Genomic DNA, 20696 nt, shown 5'->3' with positions numbered 1-20696 from the left:
CCTGTGGACCCTCCAGAGTTGTCCCATCCAGGGCCTCATCTTCATCTCCGGACAATTCTGTGCTGCCCAGCTCATCCTTCCCTTCAGTACACTGCAGTCCTTGGGGCTGGCCATGCCAGTGGTAGCAGCAGCAGTATCGTCCATAGCATACATTTGGCCAGGCTTTCCCTCCTTTGAGGTACCAGCACTACCCCAGAAAGAGGGACAGGAGAAAGCAGTCAGGCTTGGGGTTCAGCCAGTCCACATGCCCTCCTGCCAGTGCTCTCCAAGTACCCATTTTATCTCCTTGGTGCAGAGCTCTGTTCCTGTTGTTGCCCCTACCTCCTCATACAGGCTGGCCTGCTTTCACAATGCTTGGGGCTTGACAGAGCCAGCTCTAGGTTTTTTGCTGCCCCAAGCCAAAAACAAAACAAAAACAAAAACAAAAAACCCCACTCCTGGAATGTCGCCCCTGGAATTGTGCTGCCCCAAGCACATGCTTAGTTTGCTGGTGCCTAGAGCCGGTCCTGGGGCTCAATCACCACTGACAGCTGAGTCCTAAGCACACTCAGATCAGGTTATGCCATCCAGTTCCTCTCCACACTTCCACCTCACCCACCCTCCCCGTCCCTCTTCAGGGTCCCCCTCGCAAGATAGTGCTCCTTGAGCAGGTCTGCTCTCTACTGGCTTTGGGAGTGGTGGAAGAGGTTCAGCCGGAACACCAGCGTCATGGCTTCTACTCCTGGTACTTTCTGGTACCCAAATTCAAGGGAGGGGTAAGACCCAACCTTGACCTTTATGGCCTCAACAAATATATCAGGTATATGAGGTTCTGAATGTCACTCTTATTGATTATTCTCCCTGTGTAGTCTCAGAATGACTGGTGTGCTGCTCTGGACCTTCAAGATGCCTACTTTCATGTGGCAGTTTTGCCAACCACAGAAAGTTCCTTCAATTTATCGTGGTAGAAGGCCATTGTCACTACACAGTGCTTTCATTTGAGCTCTCTTCTGTACGCCAGGTTTTTACCTAGTGCATGGTCATTGTTACAGCATATTTCAGGAAGAAGGGAATTCACATCTTCCCATATGTGAACAACTGTTACTGAGGTGCAGATCCAGAGAGGAAGTTCTTGCTCACATCAGCACCACATTATGGTTGCTCGACTGTCTGGGTTTCATACTAAACATCTGGAAGTCAACCTTTGTTCTCATTCAGAAAACAAAGTTCATTGGGGCCCTGTTAGATTCTGTGATGTTGAAAGCATTTCTACTGATGACCGTTTTCAGACAGTTTGCTATCTTTGCCTCAGTCTGCAGTCTCAGCCTTCCATGATGATTCAGACGTGTCTGAGGCTTTTGGGTCATATTTCCACTTGCACACAAGTGGTCCAGTTTGCAAGGCTGTGCCTTCACTCCCCTTCAATTGTGGCTAAGAGTGATTTACTGTCCTAATCTTCAACCTCTAGACAGACTGGTCAGTCTTCCTTTATGGTCCTAGACTCCTTGCAGTGGTGGATGTGTCCAGAGAATATTTGCCAAGGTGTTCCCTTTGTCTGGTCCTTGCCAACCGGATCGGTTGTTACTAAGACCTCCCTCCTGAGTTGAGTGGTGCACTTGGGGGGTCCCTGAGAGTGTAGGGGCTATGGTCGGAGCAGGAGGCCTCACTCCATATCAACTTGCTGGAGCTTCAGGCCATCTACAATTTGTCACGCTTTGTGAGACTATATTAGAGACTTAGTGTTCATATTTACATCACGATGCTATTGTCTTTACTATGTGCTGCAAGCAAGGGAGAGCACGATGCAGGTTGCTCTGCCTAGAGGCAATCAGGCTGTGACTGTTCTGCATCAAGGAGAACATTGCTTCGATAGCTGTTCACTTGCTTGGGGTTCAGAATTATCTTGCAGACCATCTCAGCAGGTATTTTTCCCTGAGTCACAACTGGTCCCTGAAGACACATCCTGGGTTATCTTCATAGCTTGGGACATTCCAATAATTGACCAGTTCGCTACATGGGACAATAGGAAACATCATCTGTTCTGCTCTCTAGAGGGCGTCAGTCCAAGCTCCCTTCCAATGCTTTCCACCTCATCTGGCAATTGGCCCTCTTGTAGGCTTTTCTCCTGGTCATCCTTCAGGTCTGCTCAAGATCAGGCCAGGCTCATTCTCAATGCCCCAGCATGCTACCAATGCTGGTTCTTCTTCGAGTGCTTACTCATGTCGATTCCAATTAGGTGTGTGCGTGCCACGTGCACAGAAGTGGAAGGTTTTTCCCCTAACAGTACCTGTTGTGTCGGTTCAGGCACCCCCTGGAGTCACGCCTCCATGGCGCCATATATAGGGTCCTGTCGACCGGCCGCCACTTCAGTTCCTTCTTACCTCCTATGAGGGTTAGCCGGAACACTCATTTTCTCTTGGTTCGGCAAGCTTTCTCCCTAGAGGTCCTCAATTGTTCTCTGTAAATAGTTAAATTAGTAGTTTTAGTTAGTTTAGTCATAGTATAACACTAGTTCTCCACTTGCGAGATACTCCCTTCTCTTCATGAGTCATTATATAATGCCTGCATCTGTAACTTTCACTCCATGCTTCTGAAGAAGTGAGGTTTTTTTTACTCACGAAAGCTTATGCCCAAATAAATCTGTTAGTCTTTAAGGTGCCACCGGACTCCTTGTTGTTTTTGTGGATACAGATTAACACGGCTACCCCCGATACTAGTCATAGTATAGTTAGAATTCCAGTAAGGAATTGTTCTGGCGGTTACCCCCCTTTTTCCCTACCCTCCCCGACCACCGTTCCCTGGGGTTTAAACCCTGCGTAGCTTGTAACAAGCCTATGCCCAGGAGTAACCCTCACACTTCCTGCTTGAAGTGTCTGGGGGAATTGCATCAGAAGGACCATTTGCAAGATCTGTAGGGGATTCTGCCCCAGGACTCAAAAAGAAAAAGACCAATGGTTATAAATCTTTCTGATGGAGGCCGCCCTCCATCCTCACTCAGAGCAGAGTTTGGCCGAACCTCAACATTGATGCGCAGTGCCCCGGCATCAACATGGGAGACTTCGGCGCCAAGAAAGGACTCGGATAGAGACGCTCAGCACCAGCAGGGCTCCCTGCAAAGGGGTTCCATACATGGTAGTGCATGGCACCACTTCCTGTCCCCAGTGCTCTGCAAGAAGATGAAGCAGGACAGGGGGCATTCACCCACGCCGAGACCGGGACAGAAAGACTCAAGCGCAGTGAGACCCGCGTTGGGCCTGTGGAAGCAGAGAAAGAACTGACAGGAAGGGGATTGCAATGCATGACAGTTTGTAAGCAAGAGTCAGGCTAACTTAACCCTAATAACGTGAGATTTCTAGAAGTTCTTTCCCACTTGCCTCACACATTCCTCGTAATGTGTAGATAATATGGAATGTAGACTAAAAGTCTACATTAGTGAGAAAAACAAGATCTCAGAATGACCTATGTATAAACAAAATGCAGCTGTTGCTTTTCATTGTCTGTAACAAAAGGTATAAATGCTTGCTGTAATTGTTTACCTGTGGAGAGACCTATTTAGCTCTCTCCCTCTACGCAATTGCTTGAGAAAATAAAGTATTTGACTTGTTGTACCCAAACAAAAAGTGAGAACTCTGTTATTCTCCGACAGGCCACACCACCTAGTGCAGCACCACCTAGCCCAGCATTATTGACTGCTGTCCCAACATGGGGTCAGTCGAGTTCAGCTCCGCAGGACTCCCCTCCCGGGAGAGTCGTGGAGAGGCTTTGGAGCTGCCCTCCATGCCGGAGACCTTTGAGGCAGCGAGAGAGCTCATTGCCTTCACGGCACCACCTTCCACACCCAGGCAAGACTGAGCTCAAAAGCAACAGCACCCCTGAGACCTTCAGTGCCATCCTGAGGCAAACCATATTGGTCACCATCACCTTAGCACTGATCCCCTGGTACTTGTGGCAGCAGACTGGCAGTGGAACCATACCAGTGTCCTGGCACTGCTTCCCTGTGGTCTTCTCAGAGCGAGTCCTCCCAATCAGAGGTGGAGTCCTTTTTGTGTCCGGGTGGAGCCAGCACAAATCAGAGTGCAGATGCTCGAGGTTGGACAGGGAGTGACAGCAATTTCCCCCGATGCCGTGGCTCACTCAATGGCAGGCTCCAGCCCATTGGCCATTTTGGACCCCCTGGCCATTCTATCAAAGCCAAGGGTCCTATTCCAGGAGTTCAGTGTCGGTGGCTTCTGAAACCCATGCATCTTCTCCACTTCCCTCGGTGCAGGACTAGCCGCCCCATGGCACACTGGAAGACCTGGCACCGCGTGATCCCCTTGGCACTGTAGGCCAGGAGAAAGAGTCGGTCCCGGTTAGAGCCTCATCATCGCCAGACAAAGCAGTGGCTGGAACCTCCACGGCTCCTGTACTCAAGGACGGTAGGATCCACCAACAGCTCCTGAAGAGAGTGGCCCAGAACCTGAGGCTTCAAGTTGAGGATGGGTATGAGTCCTTGGACCACATGGTAGACATCCTGGCCCTCTGGAGACCCTCCCGAGATGCCTGCCGCTCATAAGACCATACAGGATACCACCAAAATGTTGTGGCAGACCCTCACCTCCCTGCTCCCAACAGTGAAAAGGACAGAGAGAAAGTACTTTGTACCCTCTAAAGAGTTTGAACATTTTTATTCACACCCACCACTGCACTCCTTAGTGGTGGCAGCAGCAGCAAACAAATGCAAACGTCAAGGGCACCAAGGACCCTCACCTAAAGCCCGAGACATGAAGAAACGGGATCTTTTTGGGAGGCAAGTCTATTCTACCGGGAGGCATCAGCTTCAGATTTCAAACCACCAGGTGATCCTTAGCAGATATAGCTTCAATTCCTGTGGGGCTTGTTCACGGAGCTTCTGCCAGAGGACTCGATGGCAGAGTTTTGCTTTGGTGGTAGAGAGTAAGCTTGTGATACGAGCTTCGCTACAGGCAGCCCCGGATGTTGCTGATTTGGCTACTTGGACCATGGGTTCAGCAGTGGCTATGAGAAGGAGCTGCTGGCTGCAGGCATCAGGGCTCTTGTATGAGGTCCAACAGACCATCCAGGACCTCCCATTCGAGGGCTCGGCCCTCTTCTCTGAGAAAATGGACTCGTGGCTTCGTAGTCTTAAGGACTCGAGCCACTCTCAATTCCCTTGACCTTCATACCCTGGCAACGCAACGGAGGCATTTTAAGTCCCAGCCTCTGCCTCGATTCTACCAACCTCAGAATAGGCAGGACTATTCTAAGATGCATAATGGAAACCACAGGAGGAGGCTTCCTCCTTCATCTCAGGGCTCTGGGCAGGTGAAACAGCCCTCTGGACAAAAACAAACCTTTTGAAGGTGCACCCAAGGGCGACACACCAGTTCAAGCACCGGATCCAACTATCCAATCCTTTTTGTGCTGACTGTCCCACTTCTATCATGCATGGGCCCAGATGACGACAAATAGCTGGGTGCTCCGCATGGTAGAACTGGGATATTCTCTCCAGCTCCCCCCATCCCTCCCACCCTCCTTCTCCGGACCCTCTTCAGGGACCCCTCTCATGATCATCTTCTAATTCAGGAGATGCAGCCTCCCCTAAGAGCAGGAGCAGTGGAGGTGGTTTCTCAGGAGCTAAGGGGCAAAGGATTTTATTCCCGTTATTTCCTAATCCTGAAAGCCAAAGGTGGTCTCAGACCTCTCCTAGACCTGCCAAACCTCAACAAGTTCATGAAGAAGCTGAAGTTCCACATGATTTCTTTGGCCTCCATTATCCCTTCTCTGGATCTGGGGGATTGGTATGCAGCCCTCAACTTGAAGGACGCATACTTTCATATATCCCTAACCCTGTCTCCCAGAAGGTTTCTCGGATTTGTGGTGAACCAGAATCACTATCCGTTCACGGTCCTCCCCTTCAGTCTGTCAGCAGCAACTTGGGTGTTGCCCCCGTGCATGGCAGTCATCGCCACTTTCTTGCGGAAGCGCCAGGTGCAAATGTTTCCATACCTCAATGACAGGCTGATCAAGGGCCACTCCACAACACAAGTGGAGGTGCATGTAACCCAATAAGATCAACTTTCAACGAGCTTGGCCTACTATGGAATGTGCAGAAGTCAACCCTGTCCTCCACACAGAGGATAGAGTTCATAGATGCAGTGTTGGATTCAAGACAGGTGAGAGCGTTTCTACTGGAATAACGGTTTCAGACCCTGTGCAACATCTTACAAGACCTCAGACAGTTTCCTACCACCACAGCAAGGAATTGCCTGAAGCTCCTCAGTCACATGGCCACCTGTACTTCTGTAGTGTAGCATGCCAGACAGAGACTCTAATCCCTTCAGGTGTGGCTAGCCATCGGGGTATTGACTAAACCGGGACAGTCTAGACAAGGTAGTCACCCTTTCTGGGCCAGTTCTCAAGTCTCTCCTATGGTGGCTCAACCCACAAGTTCTGTGTGCGGGGATTCCCTTCTGCAGACCTCAACCATCACCTTCCCTGGCCTTCCAAGCAGGCATCTTCGGCAGCATTCCTGGCCCAGGTTCTGACCCAGGAAATCTGTAGGGCTGCAACATGGTCCTCAATCCACACTTTTACCTCTCACTATGCCATTACCCAGCAGACTAGGTACAATGCAGCCTTCAGCAGAGCGGTGCTTCAATCAGTGAACCCATGAGCTCTGACACCGCCTCCAAGTTCCTGATTGGGAGTCACCTAATTGGAATCAACATGACCAAGCACTTGAAGAAGAAAAACAGTTACCTACCTTTCGTAACTGACATTCCAAGACTCACTCACCTACCCCTCTGTCGGAGCAAGAAGGAACTGAAGAGGCAGCAGGTCGGCAGGACCCCATATATGGTGCCATGGAAGTGCAACTCCAGGGGGCACCTGAACCAACCCCACAGGTACCACTAGGGGAAAAACCTTCTGGTTATTGTGCATGTGGCACGCACACACCTAATTGGAATGGACATGAGCAACGTGTCTCGAAGAACAACAGTTACAAAAGGTAGGTAACCATTTTTTCTCTGGCCTTCTTGCACTGTCTATTCAGTCTCCCTTACTGCTTCTTCTCCATCCCAACTTACTCAAAACCAAGGCTGTGCCTTGCATCCTGCACTCGGCTCCCTGCATCACGTGGCATGGCGGAATGAGGAGGAAGAGCGGTGTTAGATGGATGTTCAAAAGTTGTCCTCAACTGTAGAAAACCCTCCACCAGGATGGCCGATTCACCGAAAATCACTTCCATTTCACTGTGATCACTAGCCTGAGGATTGCTTGGATTCTATCCAGGACATTTTGGAGTACCTGCTGCACCTTCAGTTGTTGGGGCTTGTGTTTAGTTCATTGAAAGCTCATCTGGTAGCAATTATTGGCATTTTATCCCCCCATTCAGAGAAGATCAGTCTTCTCCAATGCCATGGTATCAAAATTCTTAAAAGGGCTCCTTCATCTACATCCCTACGGCCTGGGAACCAGTTCCTCTGTGGGACCTTAACTCAATCCTTGCTGCCCTAATGGGATCTCCATTTGACCCTCTGGCATCATGTCCCTTTTTGCTGTTGTGTTAGAAAACTGCATTCCTGGTAGCAGTAACATCCACATGGAGACAGAGAGAGAGAGTTGCAGGCTCGGAGAGTGAGCGAGTCGCAGGCTCGGAGAGCAGAGCCTCCTTATACACAGTTCTCCAAAGACAGTGATTTTACAGCCACTTCCAAAATCTTTGTCTAAAGTGGTTTCTCAGTTTCATTTGAACCAGGTGGTCTATTTACCAGTATTCTTTCCTAAACCTCATTCATCTATAGATAAGCAGCATCTACACACCTTAGATGTCAGGCAATGTCTAGCCTTCTATCTGGACAGGACTAAACTGTTTTGTGCCTTGCCTCATTTGTTTGCGTCATATGTAGATCACATGAAGGGTCAAACAATATCTTCACAGATGACGTCCAAATGGGTAATATCCTGTATCAGGACTGCATATGAAATAGCTTAGTTTATGCCCCCACAGCAGGTGCAAGCAATGCCCATAGCATTCCTCAGTGACGTTTCCATATTGGACTCAGGGCTGCTATGTAGTTGTTACGTTCATGAACCATTATGCCACAACCGCATCTTCCAGGGCGGATGCAGGCTTTGGTAAGGTGGTCCTTCAGTCCTTATTTAGGTAGACTCTGAGTCCTACTTCCAGGGCAGTGGGAGGTGTACTGCTTGTGAGTCACCTAAGTAGAATGCATGTCTGCATCTACTCAAAGAAGAAACAGTTACTTACCATAACTGGTTCTTTGAGATGTGATGCAGACCTGTATTCCTCAACCCATCCTCCATCCCCACTGCATTGGAATCTTGTTTCTGGGCATTCGGTGCAAAGGAACTGAGGGAGGGTCGGGACAGTGCTGCTTCATGTAGCTGGGGGGGGGGGGGGGGCGCGCTATGGCCATGAAGCATAAGCGCTTCCCCTTTATGGGTGCTGCTAGGCAAACTCCAGCTCCAGTGACCAGGGTGTGCACACACTTAAGTAGAATACATGTCTGAATCACAGTTACAGTAAGGAACCGTTTCCTGTGGCTATCAGTATCTTCCTTGTTTCTCGTGTCTTCTGGAAGTGGTTTGCGGTCTTTCTCAGCCCTTACCTGAAGGAACAGTGTTGAATCTTTAATGAAATCTTCTCTTTCCACTGTTTGTTAGGCATTCAAGTTAAATAAGTTTTAACAATAACAATATTTTAAACAGTCTGATTAATATCCCTCCCTCCCCCTCTTGGGAACAACATTTTTCTTTTAATAACGAGGATGTCCTAAATGTACTAATTCTCCAGTCACCAATATATTTTTTAGGAAAAGGGTAAACTAGAGCTGAATTTCTAAGGTGATGACAAGCAAGAGAAAACCTTTTTGTTGGAAAAAACACTTTCAGGCATAAAGAAGCAAGTCACCTTTAACAGAATTTAAAGTATTTTTTCCATCACTTCACCATTAATAAGAAAGAGAATTTACAAGTTTTAAGTCATTTACAACCTCTGACATAGTTAATTACTGTGTTTCCACTTCCTGGTTTCAAGTGACCTGATTATCTTAAGGTAACTTTCCTTTGCATCCAGCCTTCCTTATCTTTAATTTTCTGTTATATAAGTTACAGGGACCAGGCACAAATAAGCAAATTAAAACCCTTGTTCCCATGATAATCTAGGTTGATCTGGTTGACTATATCAGCATTTGTTTGGTGGCTCTTGAAGAATTTAAAGACTCGTATGAAAAAAAATTAGTTGAGGAAAGAACTTTCCAAATAGTGAACCAATAGGATGCTATCCTGCTGAGTCTACAGACAGACTAAAGCAATATCTTTATTCCATTCATATCAATTCATTGTTGATTCTGAAGCCTAATTAAAAAAAACTAAATGTCAAATTTTAACCATTTCACTGCTGATCATGTTCTAGAAAACTCCAACTAGCTTTTTTTGGATAGTAGGTATACCTTGTGATTGTGTCAGCCTGGGACTATAGGCAAAGTCTTGAGACTTCTTTCACCAACTGATTCCTCATGTTAACGTCATAGTCTCACTATAGATTTACTAACATACTTTCAAAATACAGTATTGTTTCTAACGGAAATGAAAGCAAAGATGTGCATGGAAGTAACATGCTGCTTAGCAAAGTAGTAGAATTGGTTCTTTTTGCTTGTGTACTCCACAGGATCATACAGAAATACAACTCAACTCAGAAGCTATACAGAAAAGATTTGCATCTTAGCTGGGCATTTTAATAATTACTGCACTTTATTTAGCTTGCCTTCTGCTTCAGCAAACAGTCCTACTTGCAGAACAACCACGTCTTTTATGGTCACTTCTGAATTGGATTCTCTAGCCAAGTCACTCATTATAAGTTTTGAACTTGAACAAGGACATAATTCATTGGTATCTCAGACCATTTGTATGCAAAATACCAAGACTGAAGAAAAACAGCTTGAAACTGGTGAATCTACTTGGAAACGGAAAGGAGTTCCAAAACACGAATATAAACTTCAGCCTTCAGCTACAAGTTCAGGGAAACTTTCACCCAGTGGGATACAGTGGGTATAAAATTAAGGCATTAAATATAGTAGACTCCTGAATGTAGGAAAAAGTAAATATTATGGGCTATTTTTTTAATGAAAGAGAGACAAGGAGGGCATGTCAGTCTTTTTTATTTTTAAAAAGAAAAATAATATATTGCAGAAGGTTGAAATGTGTTGGTAATTTTATCATGAGCATGGACAGTGTAAAAGTAAAGGACTTGAGGTACAAGAAGATATGGTACACCTGAATTGCACAGGAACAAATGTAAATCCAGAAGACTTTACATGAGACCTACACTTAAGAAAATTATAAACGCGTGAGTATTTTTATTCAAAACTAGATCTAACTGTAGTAAATTATAGAGCAACATACAAGAAGTAACCAGACAGTGAGTTAAAATCTAGTCCAAGAATAATATGTAAATACAAAAAATTATTGAGAAAAGCTAGGAAATTCAGTGTTAAAAATGGGCACTTTATCCTCCATTCATAATATAGCCTCACTTTAATGCATGATGATTTATTAAGGGTGCAGTGTCATCCTTACCACTATGTTTCCTAGCTTTTTTATTTTTGGTTTGCCAGCTTTAATATTTTTGGGAGAGGTATTTGGTATCTGTTATCTTACGAAAGAATTGAAAGGCTACAAAAATTATTGGGTAAACACACATTTAAGGGGATAATTTGTATAGGTTTATAATCCCTTGGAGTAAGCGGGGGGATTACAGACCTAAGATAACATTAATGCAGATTGACTATAATGATTCATGTTGCAAATTTTATATAGCAAAAACCAATTTTCCTTGATTTTAAATAATTTTTAGTGCTATGCATAGAAGTTTAGAGGCATAACACTTTTTTAAAATATACAAATAAGTCACCATGTGAGGCACTTGAGAATTATGTTGACATGCAGCCTACACTTAATAAGTTCGTACGGAAATCTTAAGGCCAGGTTGAGCCTAGCTCTTTGCAGGTGCACAAAGGAAAGGGAAGGATACAAGGCATCTTTCCCAGAACCTCATGCTCCTGTGTAGGTACAGAGCAAAATTTAAGATCTCAGGGAAAGCAAGGACTCTGGGTGACATCCTGGTTCCATTGACTTCAGTGGGGCCAGGGTCTTTCCCTCTCAGTCCAATGCTGGCAATGGGCTTACCAAATTGGGTGAGGACATGGCCATCTTCTCCTCTACACCAGTCACTAGACCAGCCCACTGCATCCCAAGTGATATTGGCTGTTTCTGGGAGCTTTGGCTAGCCACAGTCTGGCCCCAGTTGTACTAATGTTGAAAGATTTATAAGAATATCTTGGTGACTGGTTTACAGAACACTTATTATAATATTTACTTCTGTGTTCCGTTGTGAAATACACTCAGCTGTGATTCGCTACAAGGATAAAAGCAGATACCTTTGAGACTATTTCATTTTTTCTGTTCCTGTATAATAGCTAGAGTAATAGAAGCAAACATGTGGACCAAATCTAGGCTACAATGTGTCAAATTGATAAGCAGCTTTTCCCCTTTCCACATCCCTTTTGAGTTGGCTGTAGTTTAAAAAGGCTACAATACTTCTAGGTAGAGCTAATGATTGTTGTGAAAATCAAGAATAATGGTGCATTTGAGAAGTGTTTGTTCTTGAACACTGGGAACTGAGAGATCATAACACAACATGTTCTAATCAGAGCACCTGATTTGCTCAGTGGTGTTGTCCATCCTCGTAATGAGTGACATTTAGTGCCTATTATCAAACCTTTCAACCAAGTATTCAGGGATAGCATGTTTCTTGATAGTGGTTTTGTCCCCTACCCCCCCCCCCCCACCCCCTTTTGGAATGTAAAACTTCCTCTCAAAGATAAAGTTACCTCTCTCGATTAAATTCAGTCACCAGATCAATGCCAATTTTGTTTTGTTCCTTTCTCAGCATTTCACTTGGTCTTGTTAGTTAAGTAATAAAGTCTGAGTATACCAGAAATGATCCTCATTGAAGTGATATAAGTGAACAAAAGGAGACAATAACAATATAAAAATTTTCTCCTGTGACTTCAGTAATTGGATGTTAAGAATTATTATAGGATGAGGTTTTTGTAGTTGGGAAGCTGTAGTTATATAATCAAGCAAATATACAATATGCCAAAGACTATTTATTCCAGTAAAAGGAAAAAATACAGTCCTTTTGCAGTCATTTCTTGAAGTCCTCTTGAATGCAGTAAAAGATCTGCAAAATGTGATTTGTACTGTATACTACAGCAACTAGAACACTAAGTGACCTGAAAAATTGGCTGTAAGTAAAGTGAGTAGAAAATCAATCACCTGTTTTGTTAACTAGAAATTGTTTTCCACAAACATATTAAATATTGTCCAAATATTTTGTGAACAGTAATTCAGTGATTTTGGCAAATACTGTATAAACTATATTTCTCTAGTCTTTGCTATTGGGGAAATAAAAGCTTTGCTTCAGTTTGTAATGCACATACAGTACTCTCCTTAAAATTAATATAATTTAATATCTTTTCCAGAAATGTTTTGCAGTGCAGTTATGTTTTGTCAATGTGTTTTTCAGAAATGCTGACAGAATATTTTTATTGCTAGTAGCATTTGTCATTGTATCACATAAAATGTGATATTGACTGAGTTAATCACTTTCCATTTTCATTGAGAAGAAATGTAAAAGTTTATTCATAGCTTGACATCATAATCTACTGTTAGGAACTTTTGTGTGGCTTTTAAAAATAATTAAAAAGTGGAATCCAACCTATGTTTACATGTTCTGAAAAAGTGCTATTTTGTATTCGACTGAACTTTAAAAAATGTAATTTGCTGTTCAGAATCATGTACTGTGTATATAACTGTAAACTATTGTAAAGAGTAGAATCCGATTGTGTAACTGAGATAAAAATTGCCATAATTTAAGACACTTGTAAACATTGTATTAGTTTCCATTTTTATGGTTGCTTTGAGACCTACCTATGGTACACCTGCTGAGAACATAATAGTGTGTTACAAAAATCTGATAAAATATTTCACAGAAAGCTAAACAAATGTGTGTGGTGTTTTTTGGGGGTGGAGGGAGAGGGTCTTTCACACTGAAACAAGTTTCTTTAGTTTTGTCTCTGTTAACACACAGTATTGTTACACAGATGCGGGTTGGGGAGACCGAGTTCGAAGTAATACTGTAAGTTAGTATATGATGAAATCAGATCTCAGTTCAATGTAACAATACACAAGCTTTCTACTTCCTGAGCTGAGATTGGTGGCTTTACTGTAGTCTCAAGTTCACATGGCAAAACCTTCCTGGAAGGTTTTCTATGGCACGTCTGGGAAGCTAATTAAATCCTTGTTTGTTTGATATCTCGATAATAGACTCCTTTATCCAGGAAAAGTTTCTTATCTTGTAAGAAATTCTATAGCTAGGACATGGCATGATGAGCACCCACAATTCCCACTAAAGTCAAGGGGAGCTACAAGTGCTTAGCATCTCTGAAAATCAGATCCAGTATATCTGTACTGGAGTTATCCTTTTGCAGACCTAATATGCATCATTACTAAAATGCAGCCACCAATGGTATGAGAGGGCAGCAGCTATGTAGACAACTGACACAGCAAACTTTGCTATGGAGGGAAAAGTGAAACTTTGGCCAATATGCTGATACCAGGCCAAAAAAAAAAGTACATTAGTGCTGTGTTCAGTTTTAGCCCATTATCTTAACTAAATCTCTTGTTACAGTTATACATCACCAAAGTGCTTTACTTTTAGGGTATATACTGCAATTATACTGTATGTCATCAGGGTGAACTAGCGTTCTCAGGACCTATTGCATGTATACATCAACAAGCTAGCTGTGACTCTAGTAATGTATTGGTGTAATATATCATCAGGGAGAGGGGTTTATGGTCAATCTATGGATGTTGAGGAGTTTGGATCCTGGCAGGCAGATTATGGGATGTACTGATATAGTTATCAATGGTGTCTTATTAAACGGCAGTAAACCTGGGGGTGGGTAAGGTTCAGGTCAAGAGAGATGTCAACATGGTGGATATGGGTATAGCCTGCCTGATATATCGCAGGAATGAAGTAGAGACTGATATTTTCTCCTTGGTTTCTGTGGTGCAGAAGGTAACGTAATGTTACAAAGGCCTGGTGCATCAGCTACGTGTAAAGCAAAATAGGCATAGTTAGTCTTGCTTTTGTGATGTGCTGTACTGAGAGATCCCTGGCTGGGTTGGGCCTTGAATCTACCTGGCTAATCTTCTGTTTTTCTCTCTCAGCTCTGGGGGAGAAGGCAGAGGGACAGGGTAGTATATGAGAGAGAGTAAAATGAACAACTGTATCAGCTGGGAATATTGTTTGCAGTCTAGTGATATGCCTGCTTACATCTGCATCCTTATTGTCTTAACGTTCCCTGCTGGATGCATGTAGATCACAAAACCACCATACAGTTTAATGGAGTTGCTTTTCTCTAGGTAGGCTCAATACTATGGGTGATGCAGATGAAGACAAAGAGGCACTATCAGAGCTGTGTGAGCAATCCTGCACCATGCTAATAGCCTAGTTCTAATGTGTACTGGTAGGTTCTCATTTTAAATATCACCAAATCCACATAAGCATGGGGTGAGGTTGACCATTCTGCAGTAGGCCCCTACAGGGCCCTGTGCATCACTTTTAAGGGTGTGTAGCATAAGTGGTGTATAAGGCCTTGTGTAGGCTGTTTGCTCAAGGGTGAATTTCACCCTTAATTTTTTTATTTTTTTTTAATTATACATGCCTATAGTACCCGGCCTAGCTGCAGATTATAAAACAATTGTTAATCAAGACCCACTCCTCCTCCACCAAACACTATACGATTATGAAGGGCTTACTAGACTCACCCACATGACACTGCACAGGGTATAATCGGGGAACTTAGTATCTCCTATGTCCATGCATTAATAGTTTGAGTCCCTTGTGGCAGAAAATGTGGCTGTAATGAATACAAAGATTATTTATTCCTGGTCCTATAGTTCTCCTTTAGGTTTGGAAATACAAAAGCAAAGTCTGTGCTGCCACATATTGGCACATACAGTGCCTTTCTAAATCATGGCCCGCACTCCACAGTCAGGGAAGACACTGCTATGTTCCTTGGATGCTAGCTAAAGAACCGCTACTATAAACAAAGGGGAGTTTTGTTTGTTTTTTGAATTTTGCACAGAAATGAGAAGTGGAGTGTTATTTTTGCAGGATTGTTTAGATTGCAATTTCTCTCCGTTTGAGACTGTAACTCCGCTCTTTTTATAATTCCGCTAATGGTAGTACTAGTACTTTCCCTTTAACTGCAAGAAAACCTTATTAAAAGACAGGTTATAATCACACCTTTTAAAGGACACTCAGCAAAGTTTTCAAATTAGGGCAAACTATTAATGCACTCAGAATATTGAAGATGAGGTGAATCAGCAAGTTGCAGCTTTACTTTCCTTTGGTTCAGTAATGGCACCCACAGGTAACAGAGGAGATTACAGCTACTTCATCTCACCAAATACAACAGTAAGCTTTTGTGGACTGGGCTCTGCCTCTTTTTCACTTCATAATATACTGTAAATAGAAATGGTCTATTACTTTTAAAGGCTTTTTCTGTCTTTCTTTTTTTCAGCAATTCATTGTACCAGCAGCTTCCAGTAAGGGCTGTAAGATTATGATGCTAGGAGTAGTTGTGTGTGGATTTTTTTAAACAATAGATTGTTCCTGTCACAATGTGTTTGGCACAAAAGGTACATACTGTGTGCAGTCTCTCTTGTTTCTGTTATTTTTAGCCTTGTCCTCAGAATCAATTCAGTTTTGTTGTTGTTACTGTCAGCCATTTTTAGAAAATGTTATTCTGCGCTGTGTTATACATATTCTCACGAGAGTATTGGAAGCTAGAATGGGAAATGGCATAAAATCTAGTCCACGTTCACGTCAATTTAACTGTTGCAATGAAAAGAGAAGAAAGCCAAAAAGGTGTCCATTCTCCTGAGAGGCTGGCATTTAATGAGCAGAGAGTACCATAGAAAGTGAATCCATTCCTGTGACAAGATAAAGATTGAAATATCACAAATATCTTTGAATGTGATGCATTTATTCTGAATTACCTGTAATGATTAGATAAGCCCAATCAGACTGGTGCACAGGTAGAGGGGAAGAGGTGAAATGGGGAACATCTGAAAAAAGAAATATTGCTTTTAGAGGGCATTATGAATTTTGTGGCATTTACCTGTAATAAGAAAAGTATTTTATATTGTTTTGCAGTATAGTGTGTCCCTTCCAAATATCTCAAGCATGTCAAAAATATTACCTATGAATCTTTATATGGCTTCTGTGAGGTATCTATGGTAAATGGTAGGCAACCATTGTGAGTAAATTGAGTTTAATTCTAATATATCGGGGTGGCCAAACTTACTGACCCTCTGAACTGCACACAACAATTTTCAGAAGTTTGAGAGCTGGGGCACACCTGCCAGGGCTTGGGGCTTCAGCCCCCCTCCTCCTGAAGCCTCAAGCCCCGGCAGGTGCACCCCGCAGAAGCCCAGGGACCTTCCTCCCCGCTGGGCAGAATCCCCTACCCTACCACCTTGCTGCAAGGCAGAGGTCCTGAGCTCCCCCCACCCAGTCTGGTAGGTGGACAATGAGGCGGGTTGTGGGGGGGCTCCATGAGCTGTACTTTAATGGTAAAAGAGCCCCATGTGGCTCGGGAGTCAGTTTGGCCACCCCTGTAATGTATAATGTATGGATACCATGTTAAGAAGAAGTGAATTGGACTTGTAAGACCCATTTTAAAAATGACAGGTATTTAGGATCCTAAGGACTTGTCTACACAAGGAAATTGTGCTGCTTCCAATTATGCCGGTACTGTTAGTGGTACAATCCCTCCCCCCCACCACCCCCCGTGTTGACATTGTTGTAGTAGTATAAAGCTGCTTTATATTGATATGATTATCCCTGTACGAGAAGGGGAGTAAGTTATATCAGTGTAAAGCACCCTTATACCATTATTATTGTGCCCACAATAGGGGTTAGAGTGAAATATCCGTATTGTTAAATAAATCGCTCCTATTAGACCCAGTTATACCAGTATTAAATCTGTGTAGACCAGGACTAAATTTGACAAACTAAATCAATTTAAGCCAGGTTTAAACTGAATTGGAGTGTTCACACACAAAGTTGCCGGAGTTCCATGAATTTAGTTTAACATCACACCTTTACTTAAATTGGTGCAACTTTGTGCGTAGACCAGGACATAGTTATAAAGTAGAATTTCTTTTGCTTCCTTAAAGCTCAAGAAATATTCTTCTGCCTCGTCCTTTGGACCTCCTAAAAAGAAATGCAGTAACAACAAATGTATCAAACATCTGACATTCATGTTCTTGTATCTTCAAATCAGCTAGTCCGTTACTGTTATGTACCAGGCCTATGGGACAGATTTGGCTTGCTGTAAGGTATTTACCCACTATCTGGGATGGGTTCTACAGAATGAAGATTCCATTAAAAAAATACATTTTTCCCACTAAGCTCTGTTCAGTTTTTAGCCTGATCTCTTCCCCCCCCCCCCCCCACACCTTCTTATCTACCTGTCATGTCCTAAGACCTAGGCTGTAAAACTCCCTGGGCAGGAACAGTTTCTTTTATTTGTCTGTATGCTGCCTAGCACAATGGGAGTTTGATCCTTGTTTAGGGATCCTACCTGCTACAATAACAGCCCTGAAGTCAGTAAAGAAGTGAGAGTAGCAATCCTGCCACCCCCCCTAAACAGCTTTACGACCCCCTTTTGGTTTGGGACCACCACAGTTACAACACTGTGAACTTTCAGATCTAAACATCTGAAAAGGTTAAACTGACCAATTTTAAAACCCCCTGGCTGTGAAATCGATAAAAATGGACCGTGAATTTGGTAGGGCCCCATATATACAATAAATGATGCGAAGATGAAATGTGAGGCTGTGAGACTACAACCACATAGGGGCTTTGACTCCAACCACAGGTGGTGAGAACAGAGGGGGTTGGGGTAGTGCTGCCTCATATAGCCAAGGAAGGGGCCACAAGGCACGAGCACTGCCCCTCTACAGATACCGCTAGGCAAAAGTGTATGGCTCTAGTGCTCTGGGTGTGCACACACCCAAGTGCAATACACCTCTGCATCACTTCTCAAAGAACCACAGTTAGAGTAAGTAACCTTTTCTTCATAGTGCTTAAGACCCTGTACTGTAATGAGATTGGCCAGAGTGAAATCCAGAATGGACTTTAGGGAGCCTCTGGCTCTTTTCCCATACAAGGTTAAAGAAAGCTCTGCTGGGTAGGCTGGTGTTTTTTGGGAGGGCCGAGGAAGGGTGGCTGCTGATGTGGCTATTCATGTTATGGTTGTGGTGGTGGAAAAGCTTGATCAAATAGCAAACGCTCTAGTAAGTCAATATGATGGACTGAAATCTTGGCCATCTGTACCCAATCAATTTCAATAGTGTGTAGTTTTCATATTAGCCACTAGATGGAAGTGTTTCACAATTCTATGCTAATTACAAGGCCTTTAAGAAGTGTCTGTATTAACCTCACTCATGGAAGGGAATCTAACCACAACTAAAACTTAACATTTGTAACATACCTGAAAGCAGCTTCTGTAAAATCCTGTATTTTTTGTATTTTATTAGGACGGGTCCTTTTCTGTATATAGTTTTCCAAGCAATTACATGTAACACATAATAGTAATTACATGGAATAGCAAGATATACATGCAACAGTCATAACTATTAGATGGAAAAATATACTGTATATATTTACAAACTCTGACTGCAACAATACGAAAAAAATCCTAGTGCTATTGTTTTCTATTTTGTTTGTGATCTAACATAGACTGTGTATGTCTAATAATTATAAGAAAAGACTGTTCACCAATATCACATCTTTTATCAGATGATTTCAAAATATTAAGCCTTACTAAACATACAGCCTTAAGTAATGACTTTCCTTGTGATACTTACATAGTCAGTGTGGTAGGAAAATAGTATTACTAGTTCTGTTTTACAGTTGGGGAAAGTGAACCATGGAGAGATAAAATACTCAGTTCAGTAAATTATTTAAGCACATGCTTAGCTTTAAGCTCTTGCTTAAGTCATCCCTATTCAATAAAGTGCTTAAATATGTCCTTCAATAGTTTGCTGTACTGGGGGTCTACGTTTTACCCGCTCACACAGTAAATCAGTGACAGCTGGGAATAAAACCCATGAATTCTGGTGACAAATCCCTGTTCTAACCATTAGATAACATCCCCCCTGTTAAGAAATAATGTAGAGGAGTTTGTGTACTGTCTTGAACACTATTGTAAACAAAGAACTTGTTCTAAATGTGTTTTTCCTGGTGAAATAAACATTTATAAATGATTGAGTAACACACGAATATTATGAGCAGAGACAACTGCGTATACGTCTCACAAGGAAGATTATTACATAGATCTGTATCTTTAGTAACCTTTCCTTTATTCTCTACTTAAACATAAATTAAGACATCCGTTAATTTAACTTTGCATCATAATTAAATAGTGTATCCTTTGGAGCTACAACGGTTTGAAATAAGCTGTATGGATCTCTTCCCAGCCTCAGCTATTCTCCTCAGGAGACTGAGACTATAAACCAGAGGCAGTCTGCGTAGTTGAAGAGAGCGAGATTCCTCGATTAGAGAGCAATCTGCATTTATCCACATCCTGCCCCTTGAATAAAATTGGGCCAGAAGTAATCCAACCTGTCAATTACTATGCTTGCAAAAATTTAGACCAGAGGTTCAGAACCTGATTTGTTAATTGTATTGTGCTGGTATGGGGTTGTTCAAGTATTGTTTTGTCTGCATTTAACATCAGTCCTATGAGATGAAAAGGTTAACCAAAGACACAGAAATGAAATGAGATGGACATTAGAAGGTGAACGGTGGTGTGGAATTTTTCTTCTTGAAGGGTCCATTTGCCACTTAATTTGCAGAGTATGTTTTGCAGACAGATCAGTAACAGTGCACAAGTAGATACATGTTTGCACGTCTGGCCCACAAGAACTTTGTCCTGTATTTGTCAGCAAATCAAGAGCAGGCACGCTTTTTGGTGCTGATGGTGTAGGGAGAGAATTTCCCACAACTTTTACAGATTATCAATATACTCTGGTCATTCTTCTCAACAGACAGAATGACCTAACCATACTTGAAGTGGTGAGGGCAGTTGTCCGGCTTGTAGGAAAAGAACCCCCCCGCCCCCCTCCTTAAGAGCTAGATGGCCAGAGTGTGCCTTGCTGAAGTGACTTCAGACCAGATGAGCGGGGGGATGCTGACCCATCTTCCTCCTGGAAGAAAGCGGAGACTATTTAGATCCACGCTGGCCCTGGAAAAGCCCTCTTTTACCTGGACCAGGCAGAGCAGCACCCACCTCCCACTCATGGGTGTAGTTAAATACTGTACCAGGTTTTGTCATGATCTGCTGGTTGTTACCCTAGTTTCTCCTTAGGGGGCTGGGAAGGACTTTTCCCATCACTGACAGACTGGCCAAGGTGAAATTTTCTGCCTTCCCCACAAAGAGTTAGAGGCTTAGTTGTGGCAGACATGAAACAGGGTTTAGGCTATGATTGTCACAACTCTGTGTAAATGTGGGGCAGATGTCCAGTTCAGGTACACTGTAGGGAAGGAATAT

At 43.2% G+C, this 20696-nt stretch overlaps 1 protein-coding gene across 2 annotated transcripts in view; it reads left to right on the top strand.

Moving 5' to 3' along the window:
- KIF14 (kinesin family member 14) overlaps positions 1-13055 on the top strand; it is a 90707-nt gene extending 77652 nt beyond the window's left edge. For both annotated transcript variants that reach the window (XM_054036502.1, XM_054036501.1), the window contains one exon: positions 9674-13055. In XM_054036502.1, the coding sequence (XP_053892477.1) occupies positions 9674-10059 (386 nt within the window). In that variant the 3' untranslated portion in view covers positions 10060-13055. The remainder of the gene's footprint in view (positions 1-9673) is intronic.
- Positions 13056-20696: the final 7641 nt, after the last annotated feature.

The sequence above is a fragment of the Malaclemys terrapin genome, chromosome 8, assembly GCF_027887155.1.
Source record: "Malaclemys terrapin pileata isolate rMalTer1 chromosome 8, rMalTer1.hap1, whole genome shotgun sequence".
Classification (NCBI taxonomy): Eukaryota; Metazoa; Chordata; order Testudines; family Emydidae; genus Malaclemys; species Malaclemys terrapin.
Note: the sequence above shows the minus strand (reverse complement) of the source record. Positions and strands in the feature narration are given on the sequence as shown.